Source organism: Argiope bruennichi, chromosome X1, assembly GCF_947563725.1.
Source record: "Argiope bruennichi chromosome X1, qqArgBrue1.1, whole genome shotgun sequence".
Classification (NCBI taxonomy): Eukaryota; Metazoa; Arthropoda; class Arachnida; order Araneae; family Araneidae; genus Argiope; species Argiope bruennichi.
The window spans coordinates 98,300,088-98,326,548 of record NC_079162.1 but is presented as its reverse complement, the minus strand read 5'-3'; the positions used below and the strand labels follow the sequence as shown (position 1 = coordinate 98,326,548).

The 26,461-nt window shown below is 30.1% G+C and overlaps 1 protein-coding gene across 2 annotated transcripts in view; it reads left to right on the top strand.

Annotated features, from left to right (window-relative positions):
• The window catches only part of LOC129958684 (adhesion G protein-coupled receptor L4-like), a 54,238-nt gene extending 28,042 nt beyond the window's left edge, over window positions 1-26,196 (top strand). Inside the window, exons 10-22 of one of the 2 annotated variants that reach the window (XM_056071329.1) lie at window positions 2,268-2,478; window positions 6,430-6,609; window positions 8,661-8,781; window positions 11,547-11,644; window positions 11,983-12,085; window positions 13,854-14,010; window positions 14,124-14,190; window positions 14,954-15,020; window positions 17,145-17,230; window positions 18,304-18,430; window positions 20,535-20,630; window positions 22,318-22,374; window positions 23,591-26,196. In XM_056071329.1, the coding sequence (XP_055927304.1) occupies window positions 2,268-2,478; window positions 6,430-6,609; window positions 8,661-8,781; window positions 11,547-11,644; window positions 11,983-12,085; window positions 13,854-14,010; window positions 14,124-14,190; window positions 14,954-15,020; window positions 17,145-17,230; window positions 18,304-18,430; window positions 20,535-20,630; window positions 22,318-22,374; window positions 23,591-23,740 (1,520 nt within the window). In that variant the 3' untranslated portion in view covers window positions 23,741-26,196. The remainder of the gene's footprint in view (window positions 1-2,267; window positions 2,479-6,429; window positions 6,610-8,660; window positions 8,782-11,546; window positions 11,645-11,982; window positions 12,086-13,853; window positions 14,011-14,123; window positions 14,191-14,953; window positions 15,021-17,144; window positions 17,231-18,303; window positions 18,431-20,534; window positions 20,631-22,317; window positions 22,375-23,590) is intronic. The other variant, XM_056071330.1, reaches the window with a different exon arrangement.
• Window positions 26,197-26,461: the final 265 nt, after the last annotated feature.

The window sequence follows — 26,461 nt, the reverse complement described above, 5'->3', positions numbered from 1 at the left end:
AGCATTCTATGTACGCAATAACCTCCTGACTAATACAAACGTGATAAAATTATGGATAATTCAATAAAGTAATTGCAACAAATTGGTTCAAAATTTTTAAAAATCCTATTGGCAAGATAGAAGGTGAAAGATACATTTCGTCCAGAAATATAAGGAAAATAAAATTTCATTTTCTGGCCACTATTTCCTCCTCTAATTTCATAAGAGTTGGTCCTACGAGGATAAAAAAAAAAGTGTAGAAGAAAATGCTGATGTTAGTTTTCCAACAAGGGTCCAAAAATGATTTTCAACCCCTAACTTCTTGTAGCCGACCTTCAAGGTCTTACACCCTTTCTCGTAGGCGGGTCGTCATGTGGCAGACCAAGGTGTCATAGGCTAAAAAGCTACAAGTTAGGGGTTGCAAATCATTTTTTGACCCTTAACTACTAAAGCGTTGCAGTTTTCTGAAAATTTCTAATACGAAAGTTACTCGTTAAGATGAAGCGATAAACTGACTAATTTGAATTATCTTTGTGTCTTTTTATCGTAGAAGAGTTATAGCGAAAGTTAATTGATTAGACAAGAGAATTTTGACCTTAACCTTTCTATCCTCTCTGAGTTGGATAGTCCATATTTAAATTCAGCCAAGACCTTCAGTGTCTTATGTCATATCACTCATTTGTTCAAATCCAATTAAAATTATTCTTGTTATCGTTATCACAAGATAATAAGGGCGAAGTAAAATATATTTGAAATAATTCCGTTCATAATAAGAAAATTTATGAACAAAATAGAATAACCTCGTAGGAACCAAATATTTCATTGGAAAGTTTTTACATCTTAAGCTAAAGAATAAAAAGTATTTAGACCATAACAATAGGGAAAATAAAAGATCTTCAAAGAGGTTTAAGAGGTAGTTGTTTGATAATTTCTAAATCATCTAATTTCATTTAAATAGAAAAGGATCTCTTTAACTGAATTCCTTTTAATATTAGAAATTAAAAAGAGCACGTGATAGACAATGCCAGAAACAGTTATAAAATGTTTCTAAAAAAATATGCCAGAAAAGCAATACGAATCTCTGAGTACAATTCGGACGAAATTGTTGAAAATGTTATTATTTATTATTTTTTATGCACGTCAGATTTCTCATCATTTTTTGTTATCAGTGTAAAGTAAATTGGAATAAAATAAACAATTTAACAAAAATAATAATTTGATAAAAACAGTTTTCGGAACATGCTTTTGTTATTATAATTAAAAGACATTGTTTTTTTTACTTTAATCATTTTCTGTTTTTATCTTTAATTTATAATTAATTATAAATATTAGGGAATCTTTTAATCAATTTATCTCAAGCTCATTATCAATTGATGCTACTCAGATGCAACCAAAGTTGAATTAAATAAAACTATTAATTGATAATTTAGTTCTGAAAATATGAAAATATGAAAATAGTCTGTTTTCGTCTAGAATACTCAAATATACAAAATTTCAAAGCTACAGCACTCCTGAAGTGAAAGAAAAGTCGATTACAAAATCCCATCTATAGAAATGTGAAACTAATCAAATTAAATAAAAAGTATGTAAAAATATCAACCAAAAATAGAGGTTCAATAGTCATACAGCTATGAATTTCTTTAACGCAATCAAATAGACTTTTGTTTTTTAGATGAACGAACAGAGAAAATGAAATATCTATATAAGAAAAAAAAAGACTTCCCTTTCTAACAAAATACGCAATATTTGTATTTTCCATAAAAAAAATTAAACTCTCGGAAAATAAACTCATCTGTACAGTTCCTTGGGATTCTGTCATGTGTCACAGCTCACGTTTCAAGGAATTTTAATATGTCTAATATTTCCTTGAGATCCTGTTCTATGTCATAACTGAGATTTCTTACACGAGGATTTTTAACAGATCTAATATTTCCTTGAAATCCTGTCATATGTAACAGTAGACATTTATTAGACAAGAATTTTAATAGATCTAATATTTCCTTGAGATCCTGTCCTATGTCACAGTTGACATTTCTTACAGAAGGATTTTTAATAGATCTAAAAAAACTTAAAACAATAAGTCACGGAAAAATTAAAATTTACGCACTAATTTTCAATTTGATGGTAGTATGTGTTCATCAATCTTGAAAAAAATACATAAAAGACATTTCGTATGTCAGAATTTATTAAATTCTTAAAAGGAGTAAACTAATTTTTAAATATTCTTTTTATCGAAAGAATAATACTGGTCGTTTCGTTCCATTGATACAAAGTTTCTTTGACCGCAGGTTTGCAAACATTCATATTTAATAATGAGACTTCTTCAGAAGAGGACTCACTAGTATTCCCACAGAAAGTTCCCAATGTCGAAACAAACAGCTCTATTTATGTGCCTGCTGATCTTGACTTGAAAACCTGGTTGTCTCCCTGCAGGAGTTATAAAACGGCGGTGGGAGTAATTTACAATCACGTCGGGGATTTTCTAAAAAATGAGAATCAGTAAGTACATTTATTTTATTAATGTTCATTAGATTGAAAATACAGAAACTACTTAGTTTTATTTCATATTAAAAGGCCTTTTTTTTTTAAATTTTGAAAGTCCTTCTGTTCTTAGATTAATCTATTATATCAATAATGATACAAAACTGTTTTCTTTTTTTGCATTCCGGAATATTGTTCTTTAAAACCCGAGAAACAATGCAAATAACAGTCTTAGAAAGAATCTTTGAAGAATATATTTCAAAAACTCTTTGTATATTAAGTTCTTTCATTAAGGAGGCTTTTCAGTTACATTAACGTCTCGTTTTAAAGAAACATTTTTACAGCGGTCAAATAACAAGGACGACACATGACCTGACACTCCTAACTTCTGCACCACACCGTTGGGAGAACGCTTGGCCCCAATGGATTTAACGTAGACCAGACCCGTTTACATGACGATTCTTCGATGAAATCTGGTCTCTAACTTGAAACCTTCTGATTCTGAAGCCGTGACCTTACCACCAGGCCACCACCGCTGTAAATAACTAATTAGGAGGAAAATAATTACTTATTTAACTTTTTAAATGTACAGTATTCATAGATTCTGTAAGAAGCCGTAATTTGGCACTATATAAATTGATATGTGAAAAATTCCTGGGAGTTGTGTGATTTATTAAACTGTATACTTCTAAATGACATTTTGGCTTTATAAATATAAACACGTATCACATATGTTAAAAGTTTTTGAACTTTTACTGGTTGTCTTGGATTTGTTCAAGAATTTTTCTCTAATGATTTTCTGATATATATATATATATATATATATATATATATATATATATATATATATATATATATATATATATATATATAAGTAACCATCTAAAGTAAGAAATAGTTTGAAAACGAAACTAAAATGAAAACGAAACAAAACAGTTTCGAAATCGCAACTAAAATTTATTACCTATTCAAACTAAAACCAAAAAAGAACTTCATAGTATTTAGAGAGCGCAACTGCAGCTACTTCTAAAACACAGATGAATTGATACAAAAGTATTAAAATCAAGTTAAAAGGAAAATAAAAAAAAAAACCAAATAAAAATTTAACCAAAAAATATATAAAAAAGAATCCGGCCTGAAGTCTTTTTCAAGGGTCACCCTCAGGCAGGGATTCAAAGAAAGGGATTTTTTCTGTGAAGGAAATGCAGACATTTGTCTAATAATGATTCCTCGTGACCCGAAAATCCCCTGAAATTATTTTTCAGGGATTCAAAGAAAGGGATTTTTTCTGTGAAGGAAATGCAGACATTTGTCTAATAATGATTCCTCGTGACCCGAAAATCCCCTGAAATTATTTTCGGGTCACGAGGAATTATTATTAGACAAATGTCTGCATTTCCTTCACAGAAAAAATCCCTTTCTTTGAATCCCTGCCTGAGGGTGACCCTTGAAAAAGTCTTCAGGCCGAATTCTTTTTTATATTTTTTTGGGTTTAATTTTTATTTGGTTTTTTTTATTTTCTTATTAACTTGATTTTAATACTTTTGTATATATGTTACGGCCAAAGCCCGAAATCGGCCAGATCGCGAATTGGCCGGCCAATTCGCGATCTGGCCAACGTTGCTGTAAACTTACCGGCCAATGTCCGATCTTTTCTTGATTTCGGGCTTTGGCCGGCCAATTCGCGAAATGGCTGGGGGCGATCGGCCAAAGTAGAAAGAAAGGAATCAAGAGCACATTGTTTTACACCCTGTTAAAAATGAAGTATTTAAAAATGAGTACTTCTGTGTACTGTTTTTTTTTAAGTGCAACTGTTTCAGAAACGAGTTCAAATATAAGTGACACGTCTTGTAGCTTGTAATATATAAAAATAAGCTTGTAATATATAAAAATATGATCTCGTGTTATTCTGTTCTCATATTAAAGCCATAATAGAAATTATTCAGTGAACGTGTATACTTTAACAACGTGATAGCGTGAAGATTAGATTTGCGCCCTTCAAAATGAAATAATTATATCTTGAGCAAAGGCGTTGCGTATCATGTATGAATACAAAGGCAAATTAAGTATTCAGTTTTCAATTACCTTTAGTGTGATCCTTAGTCTTTTTCTGCTCCATGGACCTAATGTTAAAGATCCCAGATCACATTGTCTCCCGAAATGTCGCTTCAAAAAATATGAAATTTTTTGCAAAAGCAAATAACAAAAATAAGGGCTAATTAAAACAAATATGAAGGACATATAGTTTTGTTATTAATATCAGTTAAAGACATTTCTTTGTTGGCGCCATCTGTCGAATTTCTCCTACAACATGTCCTTATTTATATTTTATACATGAATGTCATTATATTTATTTACCACTAGTCGCCTTTGGCGACCAGCCGGTTCACCAGTATTAATGATAGCTAAAATTTTCAATTAATGTAAATTGCTCTCTTAGTAGCTTTTTCTGCAAAATATGTTTGAGCTTCATATTTTGGTAGTTATATGATTCAGTCGTACTTTTATGTAGGCCTTAAACAGTTCTGTTTCATTGTACTACTTTCCCTAATGTTCTGTCAGTATCCATAAAATTTCTACTTTAAATTAAAGTAGAAATGTTAAACTGCAATCAATATAAAAGCTTTTTATATTAAAGCTAACCATGTCTTTTTTTTAAATATGAAAACTGAAATCAGAGTCGTTCAGCAGTGAAATCTGACCGATTTATGAAGTTTTTATGCATCATTTTTATAATCACAGGCCAATCACTGTCTAGAAACCCTGCAGAGGATTAGCGTATCTTCATTGAGACAGTCGGTGAAGTGGTCTAAAATCGCCAGTTTTTATTTATAGAAGTGTGATATTGAAATTTCATTAATCAGTCAGTTTTAATAATTGATTTAGTTGGTTGGAGTTCAACAATTTTTATTAAAAATATTGGTGTCTCAAGAATATTTTGTTAAATATGATTCAAAGGATAGAGGACCTATGTAAAAATTTAAAATTCCTGATTCATCGGAGCATTTATTGACTAAAGTTATATTAAATATAATTATTTAGTTAATTTAGACCATTTTGTTAGCAAATGTATGCCCCAAATTAGCTGATGGTAGCTGATTAGAATGATTATCCTAAGTATATTAAACTATGTTTGCCTTAAATTAAATTGTTTTATTGAATTAATAATATAGGTATTGTCAAAGCTCATAGAAAACTTTTCCTCCTTTTACTTTTCAGAAAATATCTGCAGAAAATTACAATTTTGTTTATTAAATTTGCAATAATAGTTGATTTATTTTTTAATTTAAACTTCTATCAATGTGATGGCAACACGTTGATAAAAGATATATTTTTTTTAATTTGACGTGCTCATGCAGATTAAATTTTAGCATAATTTAATCTAAGCATAATTTATAAATTAAATTTTAAGCTTTAGTTAAAAAAAGCTTTAATTTGATGCAAAAATCGATTTTGTGCTGTAATATTTTCTGGTTATAGCGATAAAACGCCGAAATTACGCTTAATTTTTAATTAAATTTCTAATTAAAAATTTTAAAAAATCGCTCCAGGGTGCACATTTCCGAACTCCAAGGTATATATATGCCAAATTTGATAACTGTTTGTCAAACGGTTTGGACTGTAGAGCGCCAACACACACACACACACACTGAGCTGTATTTATAAGTATAGATTATCACATCGGGCTTTGGCCAAGGATGCCCGGCCACTTCGCGAAATGGCCAGCCAAAGTAGAAAATACAACATTAATTGCAAGTATTTCGGACTTTGGCCAAACCTCTTGGCCAGTTCGCGAATTGGCCGGCCAATTCGCGAACTGGCCGTATTTCGGGCTTTGGCCGTAACATATATATATATATATATATATATATAACTGTTTTCTTTTTCTACATTCCTGCTGCTTTTCCTGCATTCATATTATATATATATATATATATATAATCTTTTTTTTTTCTTTTTTTTTTTCAGATCACGTTCAACTGTGCACGTTGTGACAAAGGTTATCAGTTTTTCCCTGACAAACAGCTCTGAGTCGATCAAATTACCCAAAGATAAAAAAGTGACTGTTGTTCTACAACACCTTCAAATACAGGATATTCTGAAAGGAATATTAAGATATCCAAGATGCATGTTTTGGAACTTCTCTAAGTACATCTTTAATCATATATTCACAATTTAAAAAAAAAGAAATACATTATCATAAAACAAAAGCATCGAGAGATCCAAATTTGAGGAAAAAAATCTTAATAATTATAAAAATAATAATGATAAAAAGATGCTTGTTCCGAAGAAGGGATGGAAATGAAAAGCGATCTTTTGTCAAGTAATCAAATTTCGTTGCCTCAAGAGTTTATACTAATAGATAGCGCTGTAGTTTTATAATATATATTATTAACTGTCTGATTAAAATGTTGAGTACATGCTCTTCATTGAAAAAAACAGTTGTCAGACGGAAATACCACACTATGCCCAGCAAACAGAATTTCTTAAGGTATGACAGACACACTTTACCAGATGGTATCACTCAATATTGATAATTATCTGGTTAGTCACGGTCCACTTTCACTTTTATGAATCCGAAACAGCCAAAAGTCACGAGATATTAGATCAGGAGATGTAGGAAATCATGTATGCGGATTTCGAGGTTCGTTACCTACTATCGTTGTGCTTGTTCAAATATATGCAATATTTTTCTCTCTTGCTCTAAAAAGAATACGTGCTTGTATCTTGGCTTGCAATTCTGTAATAATTTGTACCGTAACAGTGCGGTATCGCGATTACAAATAGCAGAAACTTTTTTTAAAAAATTTCCGGTTCCGTCAACGAAAAACAGAACATTAAGAAATCACCAGTGAAGTCATACGACTGCAACTTTTGGTTGATTCAGAGGTTGTTAAAAAAAATTTCTGCAAGCTTTCTGCGTCCATACGCTAAGATTACACATATTAACATAACAAGAAAGTGTTCATTTGTCCAAATCATTTGTGTTGCTGGCCTATTTTATTGGTTACCCAATTAGCAAAATCCTGGCTTATGATGAATTTCAGTTCAATGGATGTTGTAACTTTTACTCATATCATTTAAAGGTAACACATATCTTCGATCATTGGCGCATGAAATGCCAGTCTAACTTGACTCTTTTTGAGTATATTATTCCCCGCGTGGGTAAGCTATTGATTCTAAAGAATTTTGATTGATTCTAGTGAATTTTGATTGATTTTAGTGATCACATTCATTCTAGTGAATTTTGATTGATTCTAGTGATCACATTGATTCTAGTGAATTTTGATTGATTCTAGTGATCACATTGATTCTAGTGAATTTTGGTTGATTCTAATGATCACATTGATTCTAATGAATTTTGATGGAAAGCCCTTGGACGTGAATCAAAAGAACATATTTTTATATAATTTTGATCAATGAAAATTAATTCATTTATCATTTATCATCACCCATATTATGCATGAAGCGCCTATTATCATAATACCACACTAGCATTTACAATATTTTTATTATAAAATTTAACTTAGAAGACTTTCACGGTAAATGACAGAATTTCTAAAAGTATAGCTTTGACTACCATTATTTGCTGGAGCTCATTTTTTAATAATGTTGGTTAATTTTCAAAATCTGATATCTGTAATTCTAAAATGTCATTTGCCAAGGAGAAAAATTAGTCCAGCATTAGTTTTTGATTACTTAATAGAAAACCGGACTTTATTTCCAACCTCTCGGTAAGAAACTATATCTTTGTATCTTTGGAAATTAATAATTAAAAAATCAAAAAGTCTCTCTCGACTTTCGGCAAACTTGTACTATAATCATTAATTTCATGAAATGACGATAAGTCATGAAAATAACAACCTAGAACTCATTTCTCTACTAAATAAACACGTTTTAGAATATTAACAAATATATTCATGAAAAAACAACTGTTCAATTTTAATTTGATTTATTTTTTTACTATTGAAAATTCAAAATTGTTACACTCTCAATGTTTTATTTTATAATTATGTACATCAGTGAAGATTGCTTATTCATATTAGGCGATTTTTCTGCAGTTAATATTCTTTACATAAATCTGGATTGCTGTCTGATTTTTCGCATTATTACTTTATTTTAAATCAAAATTCTTGAAGAAAATAAATATTTGTAATTGAAATTGTGATAATAACGAGTACTTCAATGTTATTTTATAGACAAGATTATGGCCAATGGGATGGATCTGGATGCACTCGTGTTAGCTCCAATTTAACTCATACGGTGTGCACATGTGACCATCTTACCAATTTTGCCGTTTTAATGGATATCTATGATAATGTAAGATTCAAATACCTTTTTTTATTTGTCTGTGATGACACTCTGATGAATTTGAAAATTAAGTTGTTAAATATATTAAAAGCTTATATTTCAAAATTCTATTGATGTAGGACATTCAGAGAAAAATTTACTATAATTAATCTCTGAATCAATTCCATATTGATTAATGTCTAATTCCATTCCATATTATAAACAATTTCATATTACAGCATATGAAATTGTGGAGATTTCATGGGTGAAATTTTCACTATAAAAGTTTTCTAATATGAGATAGCATTTTTTCCGAAATAATCGCTAAGATTTGTTTTTGTTCTTGATATACTTAGAAACATATAAAATATTTCTAAAAATTCCAAGATGTATAGAATTTTCCCATAAAAAAATAATGATTTTCACCAAAAGAAATTGAAATTACTGATACTGAATAAATTTTGTAGTTTTCTACAGATGACTTAATGATAAATATGAAATTTTCAAAAATATTTTTATTCTTTACAGCTTGCTAATTTTCATGTAAAGGAAACTGTTATACCGTGGATCACTAAACTTTATACGGTATATGATGCCATCTTAAGCAAAGTGTTGAACTATCGCAAACATTACTCACTAGTACTTAGTAGATCTTCTTACTGTCTATTATTCATATCTTGTTTATCAGTAAAACTATGAAATTATTTTTCTATGCAAAAAGTAAATTTTTTTAGAGAAATATATTCCCTTTTTCACAAACTTCACGAATTTTCCATTTTGTGTAGTATAATTTAGTAAGTAAACTTTCATATTATTTGTTAACTTCGAATTATAATATAAAGAAACCGCATGCTGGAATTATAAACTCTCGCCTCTTTTACCTCAGATCACAAACACATTGTACATAGATCACCAATCCGAGATATATGAAGTTAATTGCCGTGGTCTGTTTCAGGTCTACCAAGCCGTAGATCAAGACAACTGAAAACATGACCCTGAATATATATAAAATAAGGAATTGAATTTACGCAGGGAAAGACAAAAATCTTTCAATTAGAAAATCGTGTAAAATATTTAACTTTACATTTACGTCATTAACTCTGCATTTAAAGGCTTTCAGAAGTCTGAGAAAGAGAAATTCCAGTTTAATGTTCAATATAACTCTAGAAAAATATTTTCTGATGAAGAAAAGCTCTGGTTTGATCAGCATATATGCATAGTTACCAATATGAACAATGCATTGGTAATGAAATAAGTTTAGCAAACTTAATAAGTTTGCAGTGGCAAATAAAAAATGATTTTAATTGTTAATTGGATAGGAGGAAACACGGCTGGAAAAGTATAGTCGAGATTACTTATTATAAGGCATGCCGCAAAATATTCCGGTACTCTTTCAACTCTACCAATGCTGAAACCTTCTTAAAAATCGGGCTGCGGTGGTCTGGTGGTAAAGTCTCGTCTTTGGAATCGAAGGGTTCGAGACTCGGTTTCAACTAGGAACCGCCGTGTAAGCTGGTCTGGTAAATCCCTAGGATCCAAACGTCCTCCCTTTTGTGAGCTGCGGCAGGTTGGAGAACGTGAACCGGCTCAGGTGTCGTCCTCGTCATCTGACTGCTGTTCAAATTTATGAAGTCCGTCCCAAAAATATCCCTAGTGTTGATTTAAAGCGAGACATTAATATAATTAAATTCAACAAAATTCTCGAGAACGCTTGGTTGAGATTAGATCCATTCTCTCTTTATTGTTTCCTGGAATCAGGACGAAATACGACTTATATTCGGTCACATGATAGTAGGGTACATCTTGTACTACTTGTGAAATCGTAACTTTTCTTATCTTATAGTTCATAGACAGCGAAAACAAAAGTTGAATAGATGCTACATAAAATAAAGTATTTATTATAAAAATGTAAATTGCTGGTTTTTGAAATATAATAGAAAAGGTAATCTAAGTTAAATAGTCTTCTTTATGTCAATAATGACATATTTTTTCCTTCATTATTAAAATTATTGAAACCACAGAATGTACAGAAAAGGATTGGCAAATTTTAAAATGAAAAATGCATTAAAATGTCATTTTCTTAACTTATTATTTCAATGAGTTTAATGAGTGAGGTGAATGAGTGAGTCATGAATTTGTTAGAATTATCACTCTTGTGTTTGAACAAACTGTCTCCGGAAAGTAGAAATTGTTAGAAAACTACTAAAAATCACAAGACAGTGCTCTCGAAGAGTTCACCAATCCAGCAATGATTCAAAGAAAAAGAAGAAGAACAAAATTTTATAGTAATTTTGCTAATGAAATGAGTGTCCTTTCATGACTGATGACTTAATGCCGTTTCACCGGCGTCGTAGAATTTGATGCACAGCATCATGCATCATTCATTCCATAGGAAGAAATCACATACATTAAGATCCAGAAAATGTGGTGGGGAAAATATATCTTTCCCAGTATATATGAATAAGTCCAATGCAACGATATGGTTATTTAAATATGAAGTCGCTGTTCTGCGATTTAGAACACTTTTTCAATGTTTGACATCCCCAGATATCACCCCACCAATTGTTGGTGACGTTTCGTATATGTAAAAAGAAATACTCTCACAAACAATCTTGGCTGTTATTTTCTTGCAAGAATAACAAATAATTGTTATCATTCACTTACTATTCCTAAATAATAACACGGCCCTTTTCAAAAAACCATTTAGAAAGTTCTTTCTTGCTTATTTAAATTATATGATATTTTTAATATATGTTATAAATTCTTTACAATTCAGTCAACGTGATTCATTTCAGATCCAAGAAGACGAAATCCAGTCAATAATGACTTATGTGTGCTGCGGAATATCATCTTTAACACTTGTTGGCACATTAGTTTGTTTCTTCACAATCAGGTAAATTAATCTGTTTTTTTAAACGAAATAAATGCAAAAATTTCATCCACACTTTTCTGCCTACTTATCAAAATTTTTTATTCTTTTAGATAATTATATTTACCTTTTAGAATGATCCTTAAGCTATACATAACATCATTTTAGGTTTCTTGGTATCGTTTTTTTTTTTTTTTTTTTTTTTTTTTTATGCTGAGCAAATAGATATTTTAGTAATTTCTGAAAGAAATTTTCAAGTTTTATTGGTATAGTTGTCTTATATACTTAAAATTTTTGTATTATATTATTTATTAAATAACCAGTGCTTAAAATAATATTAATGCTTTGTAAATATACATTAGATCTCTTCATGGGAGAAGAAGCATTATTACAGGGAACTTGTGCCTTTGCCTTCTAATCACAAATCTGCTCATACTTTTTGGATTGGATCAAACCTACAATAAAGTAAGAAAATACAATTATTTTCTATAAAAGGGGTACATCTTTTGATAAACGTAATCTATGGTCTTTAGAAACGGAAAAGTGAAATTTCCAACTAAAGGGTGTCCCAAAATTAACGCAAGATTTGTATTTGCCACCATTCGTGATGTAAAGTGTTGGTAACCCTGTTAAAAAATAGATTAGGGTTAGAAAAATTGGAGACTTAAACGATAGAACAACGTATTTTCCTTGTTGAACAATATTTCAAAAATATTGAAAGGCTGGTTGCCACAGTTCGAAAATTTGAGCGCTGACCCCCTCGATCGAATGTTTTACCACCATTGGATTTCTTTTTATGGGGGTGTTTGAAATCAAAAGTCTATGCCAACAAGCCCTCTAGCAAGCGTGCGTTGGAGGAGGAAATTAAACGTTGCATCAACGAAATTCAGCTCCATTTATGCAAAATAATCATAGAAAATTTCGACAAAAGTGTGCGTATGTGCCAGCAAAGTCATGGAGGCCATTTGCCCTTATTCCATACACAACCCTATCCTGTGTACTTTACGATTCAATAAAAATATTGCAAATGAAAAAAGAAAATGTGCTTTTTATTTAATTCAAATCTTGCTTTAACACATTGTTCTATCGTGTAACGCTCCATTTTTACTAACCCTGAATTATCAGCTGTCAAATGCTTTTTTAATAGAGTTGTCAACACTTTACTGCATGAATGGTGACAAATTCAAATCTTGTGTTAAGTTTTCGACACCTTTTATTAGAGGGATTAAAATAATGCGTTCTAAAAATTTCATGGTATCTAATTATTTTGTAAAGTACGAAATGATTTGACCAGACGCAGGGCTGGAAATTTTACAAATTTCTTCTACAGGAATCTCATTGATCCCTGTCTAGAAATCAAAGTAAAAATCCTATAGTCAGACGCCAAGTTTCTTTTTACGTGCCTGGTAAGGTGGAAAAAATTAATTAATCCGGTAAAGAAGAAAATGCATTTAATAAAAGATCTTAAAAGCAGCAAAGCAATTTGTCTTGTTTGACTGAAACTAAAATGGTAAAAATAATTATGGGAAGGCTTAGATTGCTCATTTATTTTTACCAATGTCATTAATGAACATAAAATATTTTTTTCAGTTTTCTACATAATCTCTTGATAACTGCACTTCAAATGGATTTAAAGAAGAAATATTTTTTTCTATGATTAATTTTTATCTGTTTTGCAAATCCTTGTTGCACGATCATTTCTAAAGATTTTTTGGTGTGTTTAAATTGTTTTTATTGTATATGATTTAAATTATCCTGAAAGTTCTTAGAATTCTATTAGTAAAAAGTCATATGAAGCTAATGCGAATGGTATCAATCAAAAAATATTTCATATGCTCTCATTTTTTCGAAAAATAAATAAAAACAGCATGCTGAAAAATAGCGTCTATTGAAAAATCATAGCGATGAAAGTTTAGAATTAATCCCTTGGAGAAAAAAGCTTTTCAAAGCTCTTTTTTTTTCCCATATGGTGTATGCCCATCTCTAGGAGAAAGAAAATAATGCATTATTTCTCCTCTTCTGTACGTGAAAAGGAATTCATTAAAATACAGTGTGATTATTATAAGTCGAAAATCGTTTTTTAAATGTCGTCTTTATTATTCTCAAAAGACGTTTCTTTAAGATTGTGCGATTTTAACTTCACTACTTTCATCAACTTTGTATCAAAGAGGAACAGTTTCAACTAAAGTTTTTATGATTACTCTATTTTTTTAACTTTTTTGAATAATTTCAGATAATCTGTGCAACAATTGCTGGGCTTCTCCATTTTTGGATTCTTTCTGCCTTCTGTTGGATGCTTGTAGAAGGATATCATTTGTACAGAATGGTAATTCTAGTCTTCCAGACAGGGAGAAATTTGTCAGTAAAGTTCTATTATCTTTTTGCATATGGTTAGTTCAAATTATTTCAAACAATTCTACCTACTTTAAATATGTATTTCTGATAATAATAAGAGAAGGCAAAGCAGTTAAATTTTAATTAATAGCTCAATTTCTTTTATTAGGTTGTCCTCTGATTATAGTTGGGATTTCCGCAGCGTTAAGGTCAGATGGCTATGGTGGTCCTAATTAGTAAGTTTCTGATTCCCTCAGAATATCGTTATTTTTAATCAACAGGCAAATTTAAAAATTGGATGAATATTAAAACTCAACGCCTCTATTAATTCAGATTCAATCTAAAAAATTAACTCTCGACAAGCTGGAAGGCAACGGTAGATTCCTTTACATCTGAGTTACTATCTGGCAACATAAATTTCTGATGTTAGAAACAATCAAAGTTAGGGCCTGAAAATCACTTTTTAGCCCCTAGATTCTAAGATATTGCAATTGTCGAAAAACTTTAAATACAAAAGTTGTTTGTATTAATGAGGTGCTAATTTGGCTAATTGGATTTATTTTTCCATCTTCAATGTTAATAAAGTTATAGCGAAATGAAACTTTGCACCCCTTTGAGCTAGATGGGCTATTTACGAACTTACATTTTTACATATCTAACAACATATTCCAAGCCAGTTAAAATCCAAACAAAATTACTTTAGTTATTCTGCTCACGCGATAGCATGGGCAAAGCGTTATGTTCATATATATATTGGGTTCTAGAGACCATGATCGGTGAAGATCTGAAGAAATTGTCCCTGTCATGAGAACCATTGCAATAGGTAGTCTTCCTATAGGAATCTACCTAAAAGTAATGAAAATTTCAAACAGTTTAATAAGTGTGTCATGAAAAGTGATGACGGTTTGAAAGAATTTTAATACAAATGGTTGATTTAAATATATTGCACCTTTTTGAGATTTTTTTGTAATTTAATCCATAGGATATAATATATTTCAGTTGTTGGTTATCTTCTCACTATGGCTTAATGTGGAGCTTTGTTGGACCAGCTTGCGTCATTATACTAGTAAGTATTTATAGTATGCGTTTATAAGATCTAAGACTCGGCAAAAATGTTTTATCTTTTTCCACTTACATTCCATTTCACTACTTAAATTGAATTTAAAATAACAAGAATACTGTTTAGATTTTATTTCATAAATTTGATACAAAGTTAAAGCCATCGACATAATTTTTTAAGAAGTTAGTACTTTGAAAAATTTTGAATATAATCTTCACTTTAAATATCACAGCTACTAAATCAAGAAGATCTAATAAAAGTAATAAAATAATAATCCTAAACTTATTTGTGTGTGTGTGTGTGTGTGTGTGTGTGTGTGTGTGTGTGTGTGTGTGTGTGTGTGTGTGTGTGTGTGTGTGTGTGTGTGTGTGTGTGTGTGCGTGTTTCTTATGTAATATTTCTTCTCAAAATAACCCCAAAATCTTTAGTTTTAGCGAGAAAACAAGTTTATTGATGGAAAATTTTTTAGTATTCATTTGTGGGAAATTACAAATTGAAACTGATCTTCATTTTCGCTCATGCATTGAAGTTCCTCAGAATGTTCCTGAACATAGCAGTATAAATTTAGTTAACATCCCTACTCTAAAACCTTCCACCATTTCTGGGATGAATACCTTACGAAGATTGTGAGGGGTTTTGTTCTTAGTTTAAAACATCTTAAACGGAGATTAACTCAATGAAAGATTCCATTAGCAGAGAGAACAGAATCTTGAATCTGCTGTGGAACTCATGCTGAAACACTGTAATGGTTTCACCACTCTTCACAGAATAATCATAAAATAAAATACGCTCTTCTAATGTTCACATCTGTATAATGCCGACTGAAATGCTCAGTACCATCCTGCATATTAAAGTAAGATGCAGGCAGTTACTGTCTTACTAAGCTAATTTTAAAAGATAAAAATAAACATTTATATCCGTATCATATATCTTTTTCACTTGCAGCTAATGCAACTTCATCACCAAAATGAATCAGTGCACTCCTTTTTCAAAATGAATCAGTGCACTTCTTTTTCAAAATGAATCAGTGCACTCCTTTTCCAAAATGAATCAGTGCACTCCTTTTTCAAAATAAATCAGTGCACTCCTTTTTCAAAATGAATCAGTGCACTCATTTTTCAAAGTGAATCAGTGGACTCCTTTTTTTCCCCCAAAAATAAATAAAAATAAATTAAAGCACTCTTTTTTTTATTTATATATATATATATATATATATATATATATATATATATATATATATATATATATATATATATTCCTCATAACGTTTTTATTTTCATATTTATTTTTTTTTTTTTTGTATTTATTATCATGATTCGCAACTCTCCCAACTGAAAATTCCATTTTAAAAAAAGGGCGAGTCTCTATCCGAAACATGCAGCTGAGTATGAAATTAAGTAGCAATAACAGATTTAGAAGAAAAATCGCATCTAGCTTCCAAGCGTTATTTAATTTTGTGCTGTGTCTTAAAATTCAGTTGTTTCTATTTGCAGATATAGTTTTAAAACTCTGGAGAAGCGTGATCTAAAACAAGTTGTTGTTATTGTTTCCTATGGCACTTGTCATAGACAAGCCGGCTCACAAAGTCAGCGATTTTAGGCCGAGATAGCGTATCTTGTTCCCGTGGCGCCATCTAGGGCCAAGAGTATGTACTTAACTACTAATGCGTCACAACCCTTTTTATGGAGTGGACTTCATTCACTCGTCTGTAGATCGTAATTTAGATGTAAATCATAGAATTATCAGCTCTGAATTAGTACCCTCAGTGGTATTGTCTTGACATGGAGGACTTTGCCATCACGACAGATTTATGCGTGTACCAGCCGCCACATACATGGGGGAGTCTTCGGCCGGCGAGGTTCGAACTCACAACCCAAGAGATGCGAATCTAACATCCTACAACCCAGGCTATCCCGTCCCAAAATAAGAATTTAATTGCATTTATAATTAACTTCCTTTTAAAAAATTACAATGAGTTATCATTGTCCTTTTTTTAATGATTTTTAGTTGACAAAAAATATCTCAAAATATTGAATGTTTTTGTTAAAATATAACAACAATTCATTTTGTAGCTTTTGCTCATAAAATAATGTTTCAAATAATATAAAATCTGATACTCTTTAATTTCAGATAAATATTGTGATATTTATACTAACTCTGCGCTCTGCATCTACAGTAAGAGTGAAAAGGGAACAGACGACAGTTAAGAAAATTAAGTAAGTTATATCCTTATATTCATTTTGAGTTGCGTTTAATTTTTTAAAAATTTACTATTTTTTTCTTTGACAGCATTTATTTTGTCATTAACCGGAAAATATACCATTTTATAGCATTCATCACTTCCTTGTATTAAAAAATCTCATTCAACGGTGTTTTTTCTAAAGAAAACTTTATTATTTTTGTTGCAGGTATTTACATCCTACACTGTGAAATAATTCATTGCACTACATATTTAAAAATTAATTTTTTTATATTTTTTAAGAAATAAAATTATCAGTTCCATTTCTGATTTTTAACATGCAAACTTTTTATTAAATTTTAATTTGAAAATTGTAATTTAACTCATATTAATTTGAAAATTGTAATTTAACTCATATTAATTTGAAAATTGTAATTTAACTCATATTAATTTGAAAATTGTAATTTAACTCATATTAATTCAAAATTCAGTTTTATTGGTAATATTAAGATATTTATCCTGTGTTTCTTAAACTCTCATTTATATATTTTGATAAAACTTTAAAAAAACAAAATCTTGCAGTTTGGCATTTTTTTTTAATTTCGTTCCCTACAATTTCCTTTTATTTTATTGGCTCTTCTTTCAGTTAGATTATTTCACTGCATGAATTTTATTTTAGCATTAGCATACTATTCAGTTAAATTCTTTTTTTTTTCTTTCCTTAATATCATTCCTATTTTAAACTGGAATAAGCATTTATTGTAATTGTCGGATTTTCGATGGTAAAATTTAAGTTTTCTTTATTTTTAATGCATGCAATTTGATAAGTTTTTGTCCTCCCTCCCCCCGAAAAAAAAATATTTTCCATTTTATATTTCCCAACTTCGCTCTATAAAAAATTTTAATGGGTAAAAATCGTTTTATGCCTTTTTCAATAATTTTATTTCTAGAAACAAAGAACTAATTATTCATATTTTCACTAAACTACCTAGAGTATTTTATTTTATTGAAAAAATTATCCGTAATATCCTTTTAAGAAATGTCATAGTCTCTTATATTTGATTTTGTTTTAGAAACAATAAACTCTATGCTTTTTCTTATGTATTACAGAAGCTGGGCTAGAGGTTCTTTATCAGTTATGTGCTTACTGGGTCTCACGTGGTGTCTTGGTTTATTTTACATCAACAAGACATTTCATGTGGTCTCCTATATATTCACGCTTCTTAATGGGTTACAGGTAAAGTAATTTCACATCTGAATTCCAATTACATTTTCATTTTTTTTTTTAATTTTAAAAATATTAAAACTAATTTTAGATTAGTTTTATCTTTTTTCTGTACGTTTATAATCCTCAATAATTCTAACTTCAAAAAAACATTTCGTGGTTATCTTTAAAACTTTCTAATAAAGGTAATGGGGGGGGGGAATTCCTATTCCAAAATGTTTGATTTACATTGAATAAAAAGCTTTCACAAATTTCTTAAGCATCTCTTTTCAGAACTATTTTAAAATCATTTATTATGCTGATAAACATTGCATTCAACTAAATGTGCCCTTGCTGTATCCCAGTGTGTCCAATTTGAAAAATTAAACTTATTTATGGCAAAAAGAGCGTTAAAATATGAAATAATAGAAAGAACATTCAGAACACTATTAAGTAAGCTGTTCTAAACAAATGCATTCTTAGTTTAACCAAAATGAAAATTAAAATTATGATATGCGTTTATCACAACTTCTAAATAATATTATTAAATATTTTTATCAAATTGGAGCTGGGTTTTATCGTTATTAGAGCTTTTTAAACAATTTCAGGAGAATAGGTACTTTGGGGACTAAATTTTTTAGCCACTTTAAGTCAAGATTTTGAATTTTATTAAAAAAAAAAAACTAATGTAATTCATTTGGGAATTTAATGCATTCGTTAAACATTGGTTTAGAAGAAATTCATCCTCGATATCAGGTTTCTTAGAAGTCTTATTTAAGCAACAGATTATTTATGAAATCTAATAAAATTACTTACAAATTTAATCATTGAAAAAGCTTTCATTGGGTCACATTAAAAAGTACGAAGTATACATGTGTAAAAATATTTATTAAAAAGTAATGAAAATATTTTAATATACTTTCTTTGTCCTTTAAATATATATGAAAACATAAATACAAAATATATAACTATATCTTTATATAGTGGAATTTCTTTTATACTATGAAAGTTTGAAAAACTGTAAAGATGTTTATTTGTATTAAAACTGTAACACTCAATCATTCAAAACTGATTGCAGTCTTCAATAGAGAATCCTAAAATTTAAATATTTTATTTCAAAAACTATGATAGATAAGTAAAATAAGTCAGCTACAAAAGTGAAGAATACTACTGATTAAGTATTAAGTGACCTACATACGCTAGTAACTCAATTAGAAATCTTCAAATTGCTGCAGTTGTTTTGATTATAAATAGTTGTCACTACTGACGTCATATTATTTAGGAACATTGCATAATGTTTTTATAATATCCTATTTATGTACAAATTTCTGGTTAAAATATTGATTTTCAAAACATGAATTTGCATTCAACTTAAAATATCATCCTTCCCTCGTTTCCAGAAATATAAATAGTTATGATTATGACTGAATATCGTGAGGTATCTTTTCACGACTTCTAATTAAGTTTTCGGTGTATATAGAGTGCCATTTTATATCAAACAGAAAAAACTTTACATTTTTTCAATGAGCTTCTGAATTTTTGGAAGAAAATCTTCTAAAATTTGCATTTAGGGATGTTTTTAGAGAAAATTAAGAACCACTTAGTGGCGTGGCGAGGAGGCTATATAAACTCCGAATATCGGTCTTGGATGGTAACACAAAAGCAATATTTTAGTGCACATTTTACATTTTTCGCGTTGATGAATAAGACTAAGAAAAGATGAAAAATAAATATTGTGACCTTGATAATATTCCTCCCCCCCCCTTATTGTTACAGTGATCACTTAACTTTTCACTGCTCAAACTTTCTTCAGCAAGAGTAATTTCGCTGCTTCAAGATTATGTATACCTTTTCTGTCTAAAGATTAATTATACAAAGTATATACCTTATAATCGGTACACATCTTGCATAATTCACAACTTAAAACTTCTTGTTGTGTATTCTATTCGATAAAAATGGAAATATTGTATATGCATTTTTTTTTCCATTTTTCATAGCTATTGAATTTCGAATGGCGCTCAAAAGGGCTTTATTAACAATTAGCCATAAAATAAAAATTGTTCAGAGCATTAATAGCTAATATCAAAAATGTGACATTTGAAAAAAAATTGATTTATTCTTTATTCTCTTTTTTCAGGGTGTCTTCATATTCATTTTCCATATAGTTCTGAATGAGAAAATTCAATCTTTCTGTTTCACAAAATGGAAAGGAAAGAATCAATACTGGAATAAGGTATAAATTTTTAATTACTTCATAAACTAAATTTATTTACTGAACATAATTCAGATACAAATTTCAGTTTCACAATTTTATCTATAAGCGGTATAAATATTTAAACAGCCATGGCATATTTCTCAAAAATTTATAATTCTTATTTCAAAAAAAAATAATATACGAGTTCATAATTCTAATGTTACCCATTTATTCATGCCCAAAGTCTTTATCTCAGATGCACTTCAATGACAATACGAGGGCTGTCTAAAAAAGTATCTGACCTTTGCCTAGGAAAATTATATTACTTATGTGATGAAACTAGAAACCTAGTCCCCTTCGACTCCTTGCGCCTTCCCGCACTTGTCCCGCTGCACCTTCCTCTGCCAAAAACACTCCTGGAAGGCTTGTTTTGGAATGGTGTTCACCCCCGTTGTCGTTCTGCATTATCTCTTCTCTACTCTCAAAACGGGATCCTTTCTACGGTATCTTCAACTTCTTAAACAACCAGAATTCGCAAGAAGCCATATCTGCAGAGTAGGGACGTTGGAAGACGACTGGAATTCCGTGTTTCGCCAAGAAAGTTTGGATCATATGTGACAAATGAGCCAGAGCATTATTATGATGCAACTGGCAGTTTTTCGTCATCAAGAAGTCTGGTCTTTCACGCCGAACTACATCTCTGAGTCGGCGTAGAACTTGTACTCTTTTGTCACTGTTTGACCTTCTAGTGCATTTTCGTGATCATCGCCACCGATATGCAGCCATTTTTGAATCTGTTAAATCACTCCCTCACTTGTGTTACCCCCCATAGCATCACCTCCAAAACTTGCTGAATCTTATGAATTGTTTCGCTTTGTGATTCACCAAGCTATTGACAAATACAGTATCTTTGCTCAATACAGTATTTGATACATTATCTTTGTTCAACTTGCTCAGTCGTCTTGAGAGAAATCAAAAATCCGACGTACACTTATAACAGCATCCTACTCAGCGGCCAGCAGGCAGCGATTGACATACTCAAGCACGAAAAAATTCAAACATGCACATTAAGTTGTATTCTTCCATTGTGCACAGTGGCGCCGCTCTAGCATCATTACCGTACGGAAGAAAATTCAAGGTCGGGCACTTTTTAGGCTTCCCTCGTATAATTGGCTATAACTAAATAGGAAATATTTATAAATGTAGAGAGGCACCAAATTTTGAGCCAAAGAAAAAATTATTTGATATATTTGACCATAAAAATCTATTGATATTAAGATGTCCTTAACCATTAAAGAACATGAAGAGAATTGGTGCGATCATATATATAATTTCTTTTCTGATCGGGAAAAAAATTCAATTTTTTGCCACCAAAGAGAAATGATATCTGAATCGAAGTAAATATCCATATTCTTTCACAAAAACTCCAAAAGAAGTAAATTTAAGATAACTTAAGCAATAAAAATTAAAAATGTAAAGAAAAAGAAGGGTGCAGCATCCCTCGAGACAAACCGTTGTGCGATATTGATAGTTAATAAACCAATGAAACAAGAAGATGGAACTTTTTGATCCTTTGCAAAAATTTTGAAATAAATATTACAGCGAATAAAAATTCTAAAATCATCTGAAATATCAACAAAAGTAAGGGAATAGAAAATTGAAACTTTTATATGAAAAGAAAGTCCAGTGTAAGCAGCGCCTTATACCTCCATCACTTTCTTTATAGGGAAACCATGTACTGTTGATATCGATTCGAGTTAAGAACAGCATTAAAGAAGCACAAGTATGTTTCTAAATCTCTTAACTTGTTTCCTACGTTTTAACCAGATAACATCCTCCAATTATGTTTCCTATATTTCATAACTGCATGATTTTTGTTATTTAACTGCATTTACATCCTCAGTAGCTTTTCAAATCCGTGGTACCCATACAGTTATCTATGTACAGTCACTCTTGATTTCCTGATCAAATAAATCGCATTTCGGAAACCTAATTCTATTTTTGTCAAATTTCCAATGTCGTGGCAGATTGGCAAAGTTCGTTGGTTTAATTCTTCTCCCCAAATTTCCACGTTTATATTGGTTGGTTTTGTTTTATGACACAAGAACCAGATTTCACTTTGGGATTCCATTGACACACAGGACTTTCAAAACATGATGGAGTATAATAATTTTTTTTATTTGAAATTTTATCAATTAAACAAAATCAATGTTACTGAATATCAACCATAACAGGTAGCAAGGGAAAAATATTTTCAAATTCACATATGTTATTGGTTTGGATTTACCCAATTATAAGTTATTATATAGACTGAGAATTCAATATTTATTTTTGTTTTAGTATTATTTTCCCTCTGGTGGCAAAAAACCGAATCTAATATTTTTCAAAAATTCTATAGTTTAAAAATAAAAGAGACGATTTGAATTTCGTCAATATCTCCATTTTAATTAAGGTGAACCTATTTTTTATTTATATTCATGAATAGGAATATTATAAAAAAATTTATAATTGCAGAATTTTTCCTATTTATTAAGAGGGCTAAAAATGATTTTAAACTAATTTCGAATTCTATCATGTAATCATAAATAAGCTATTATGATTTCGCATTTGTTTAAAATTCAAATATTCCTATTAGAATTGCATTACAATTTTTTAATACACATATTACTTTTATATCCAGAGAAAAAAGCCCTTTTATAAGATTCAAATAATCGGTCCTAAATAACAGTAATAGCAATTTTTTAAATTAATCTATATTGCGAAAAGAATAAAAATTCAAAAAAAAATTCAAAGGAAATTTATTCTATTGTAAAAAAAAAAAATTGCATTATCTGCAAAACTACTGTTGAACATTCAATGCACTCGATTTATGTGTACATTATTATTAGCTGAGTTCTAAATTTGTAAATAAATTCAAAATTGAATTTAATTTGTTTATTTACTTAACAAATGATTATCAATGTTTTCAGCCAAAATTAAAATGCACTTTCTTTCTTCAGAACTCCAAGCAAACATCAAATAACCGTGGGCATAGCAAGTCTTCTACCCGTACAAGCATCGAAAGCAATGGATGTGCAAATCGTAATCTAGCATCCCGCAAAACAAGAACGTTGCCTACTGTCATGACATCCGTTCCAGGTTCAAGCTGAGCTAGACAACCAGAAACAGATCATCTGATCTGAAAATAATACACATATTAAGAAGGAGATTGAAAAATATATATTCATAAAACATTTTTCGATTAAAGTGTAGGGCATAGAATTCAATGTCATTTCAAGACAAGATATGCCATGAGAACAAATGAACTTATAATATATTTTAGAATATGGCAAAAGCTTTCATGCTCCTAAAAATTCAATGAACAAGTTTATCAATTAATTGTAGGGTTTATAGTAATATATCAAAGGAAAATGACATAATCTATCATGTTATGAATTTCCAATGATATTAAAGATAATAATACAATTAAAGACCACAAAAATTCATTAGTAATTTCTTGGATGTAAAAATACACTGCTCAAAACAATTAGGAAGTTAAAATTTTGGATTTTAAATGTTGATCAACTTCTATTAACAGATATGCGTGATTCGTACGGACTACAAGCTAATACCAATGAATAACTAATTTTATTCTCAATTTCTGTCCAGAAAATGAAAAAGAAGAAAGTTTCAACTTCATTATGTTTTAAAATGAACAAAAATGGCAATTTATTTAATAAAAATAAGTTATAGTGCAGAACTTATCCTGACAGAGTATAGAATTGCCCATTGCGAGACCTACAGTTAATTAGATTATGTAGGAGGATTAGGACATTCGCCTTGTTGTAGAAGATGAGCAATTTTCCCTAATGGACTGTTTTGGGAAGTGATAAACGAACAGTAACCATTCTTCTTAGAATGCCTCAAACATATCTGAGTATATTCCCATCTAAGAAACACGTTTCGCAATCCATTTGAAGGATTCTTTTGTAGAAAGGAAGTCACAAAGCGCTTAAGGTGATTTGTCCTTATTGTACAAAGCATGAAATGAAATTATTCAAACTTGCTGCAATATTTAGAATCTCATTTTTATATAGTCAGACATCATTGATTCATTTATGATGATTTAGAAAGATATATGACCAATGGGAAAGGCGTACTGGTCCAGACTATTATCTCACTTTCTCCAAATTGGATACTTAATACAAATACAGGCTTATGACTCCCAGTACCAAGTTCTCAACGAACGAGAATTAATTGGTTTCTTTGGTTTTCTCTCTGAAGTGAACTTTGCTTCCTTTATAGCATTGTTTTGCCAATTTTCTACATGCACCATTGAAACTTGATTGTAAAGAAGCACAAATTGCCTGCGAGAACATAAGGCAAACTGTGGCGGCTATTACTAAGCAGACGGTTTTGAATTATTCCTTTTGGTCTTAAAAGATGCTGTTGTAAGAGAATGGTGCTCACATAATATCTTCTGGTTGTTAGTCTTAAGCACCAGACATTGTTTTAATTCGTTTCAAGCCTACGACTTCATCTTAGACTTTCACGAAATTTCAGATTTCCAAATAACCAATTCTATGTAACTTAAAATTAAACTTTAGGTTCTTCATAGGTTTTCTTTGTGATTTTGCTGCTATTTGATCCTTTTGTAACCTACTGAGGACCCTCCGAATTCCTTTAAGTTATATTTAGAAACATCATATTTCTTGATACAAAGCATTTCTGAAGTGACGTTTTTTTCTTCGTCCATTTCAACAAAAACAACGAGACGTTTACAAGTGCGTATTCTGAGGTTTTTATATATACTGAACTTAATAAATTTCCTTTTAATTTTGTTTGAAAAAATGTCTGGTTAATTATATGAGTATTTCATACAAAATTGAAATTATCCTCTCGTTGTTTTGAGTAGTTTATATATACATTCCATTCGACTCTCATTAATTGTGTAGATTTACATTATTGATGTGAATTGAGCAAGTAACACAAGATGGCAGACAAAAGTATAAAAAGTTATTTAACTGATGTCTGCTTTATTTCATTTTTTTTTAAAGCTTTCCGTTTCCGTAAATAAAATCAAAAGACGGACCGGAAATGGCTGATTTTATTAACCGCTACGATCGGGAAAATTTTTTTCATCAGAGCTGAAATTCATTTAAGAATATTTTTCTCGAAAATATTTTATTTCATTTTAAACTTTGTAGACTGAAGTTGAAAAAAGTTAGACTTAGCTTTTAATTTAATTCAATCGAAAATTAAAATTAGTAGTAATTAATTATTTTGATTTTAACCGTTGAAGCTGGGGTGTTTCATTTCAGAATTATTCTTAATTTTTTTCATTTAATGTCTGTATAAAATATTCAGTAAAGATTTCGAAACTGGTGTTGAAAGGTTTTTATGATTTATTAAACATTACCAAACAAGATACCCAAAATAAGTTGATTTGGTTTCTATTCCAATATTATTTGTAATTCAAGAATTCACAGTGCTTCGTTTATTTACATATTTGATAACTATCCACTTTTGAAATCATGCTTTATAATCTTCACTCATATTCATCTTTTTAGCTACGAATCATGCAAACATTAAACGAGCACCGTGACTATGCGTCATACGTCCATCGAATTCTTGTATTTTTAAAGTTATAAATTTCTATTAAATCATTCATAAACGTTATAATATAAAAAAGTAGGTGGATAATCTCACAATAATCACCTCGAATGTGACTCTAACCTCAATAAATTCAATGCAATCCTAAAACAGAAAATGCTATCCAATTAATAAGAAAAGACAAAACAAAGTGGTAGTGGATTTAAAACATCTGATTAAAAAGTACGATAGCATATGAATTCTGTAAGCCCATTAATCTTGAATCCCTTTAATATCTG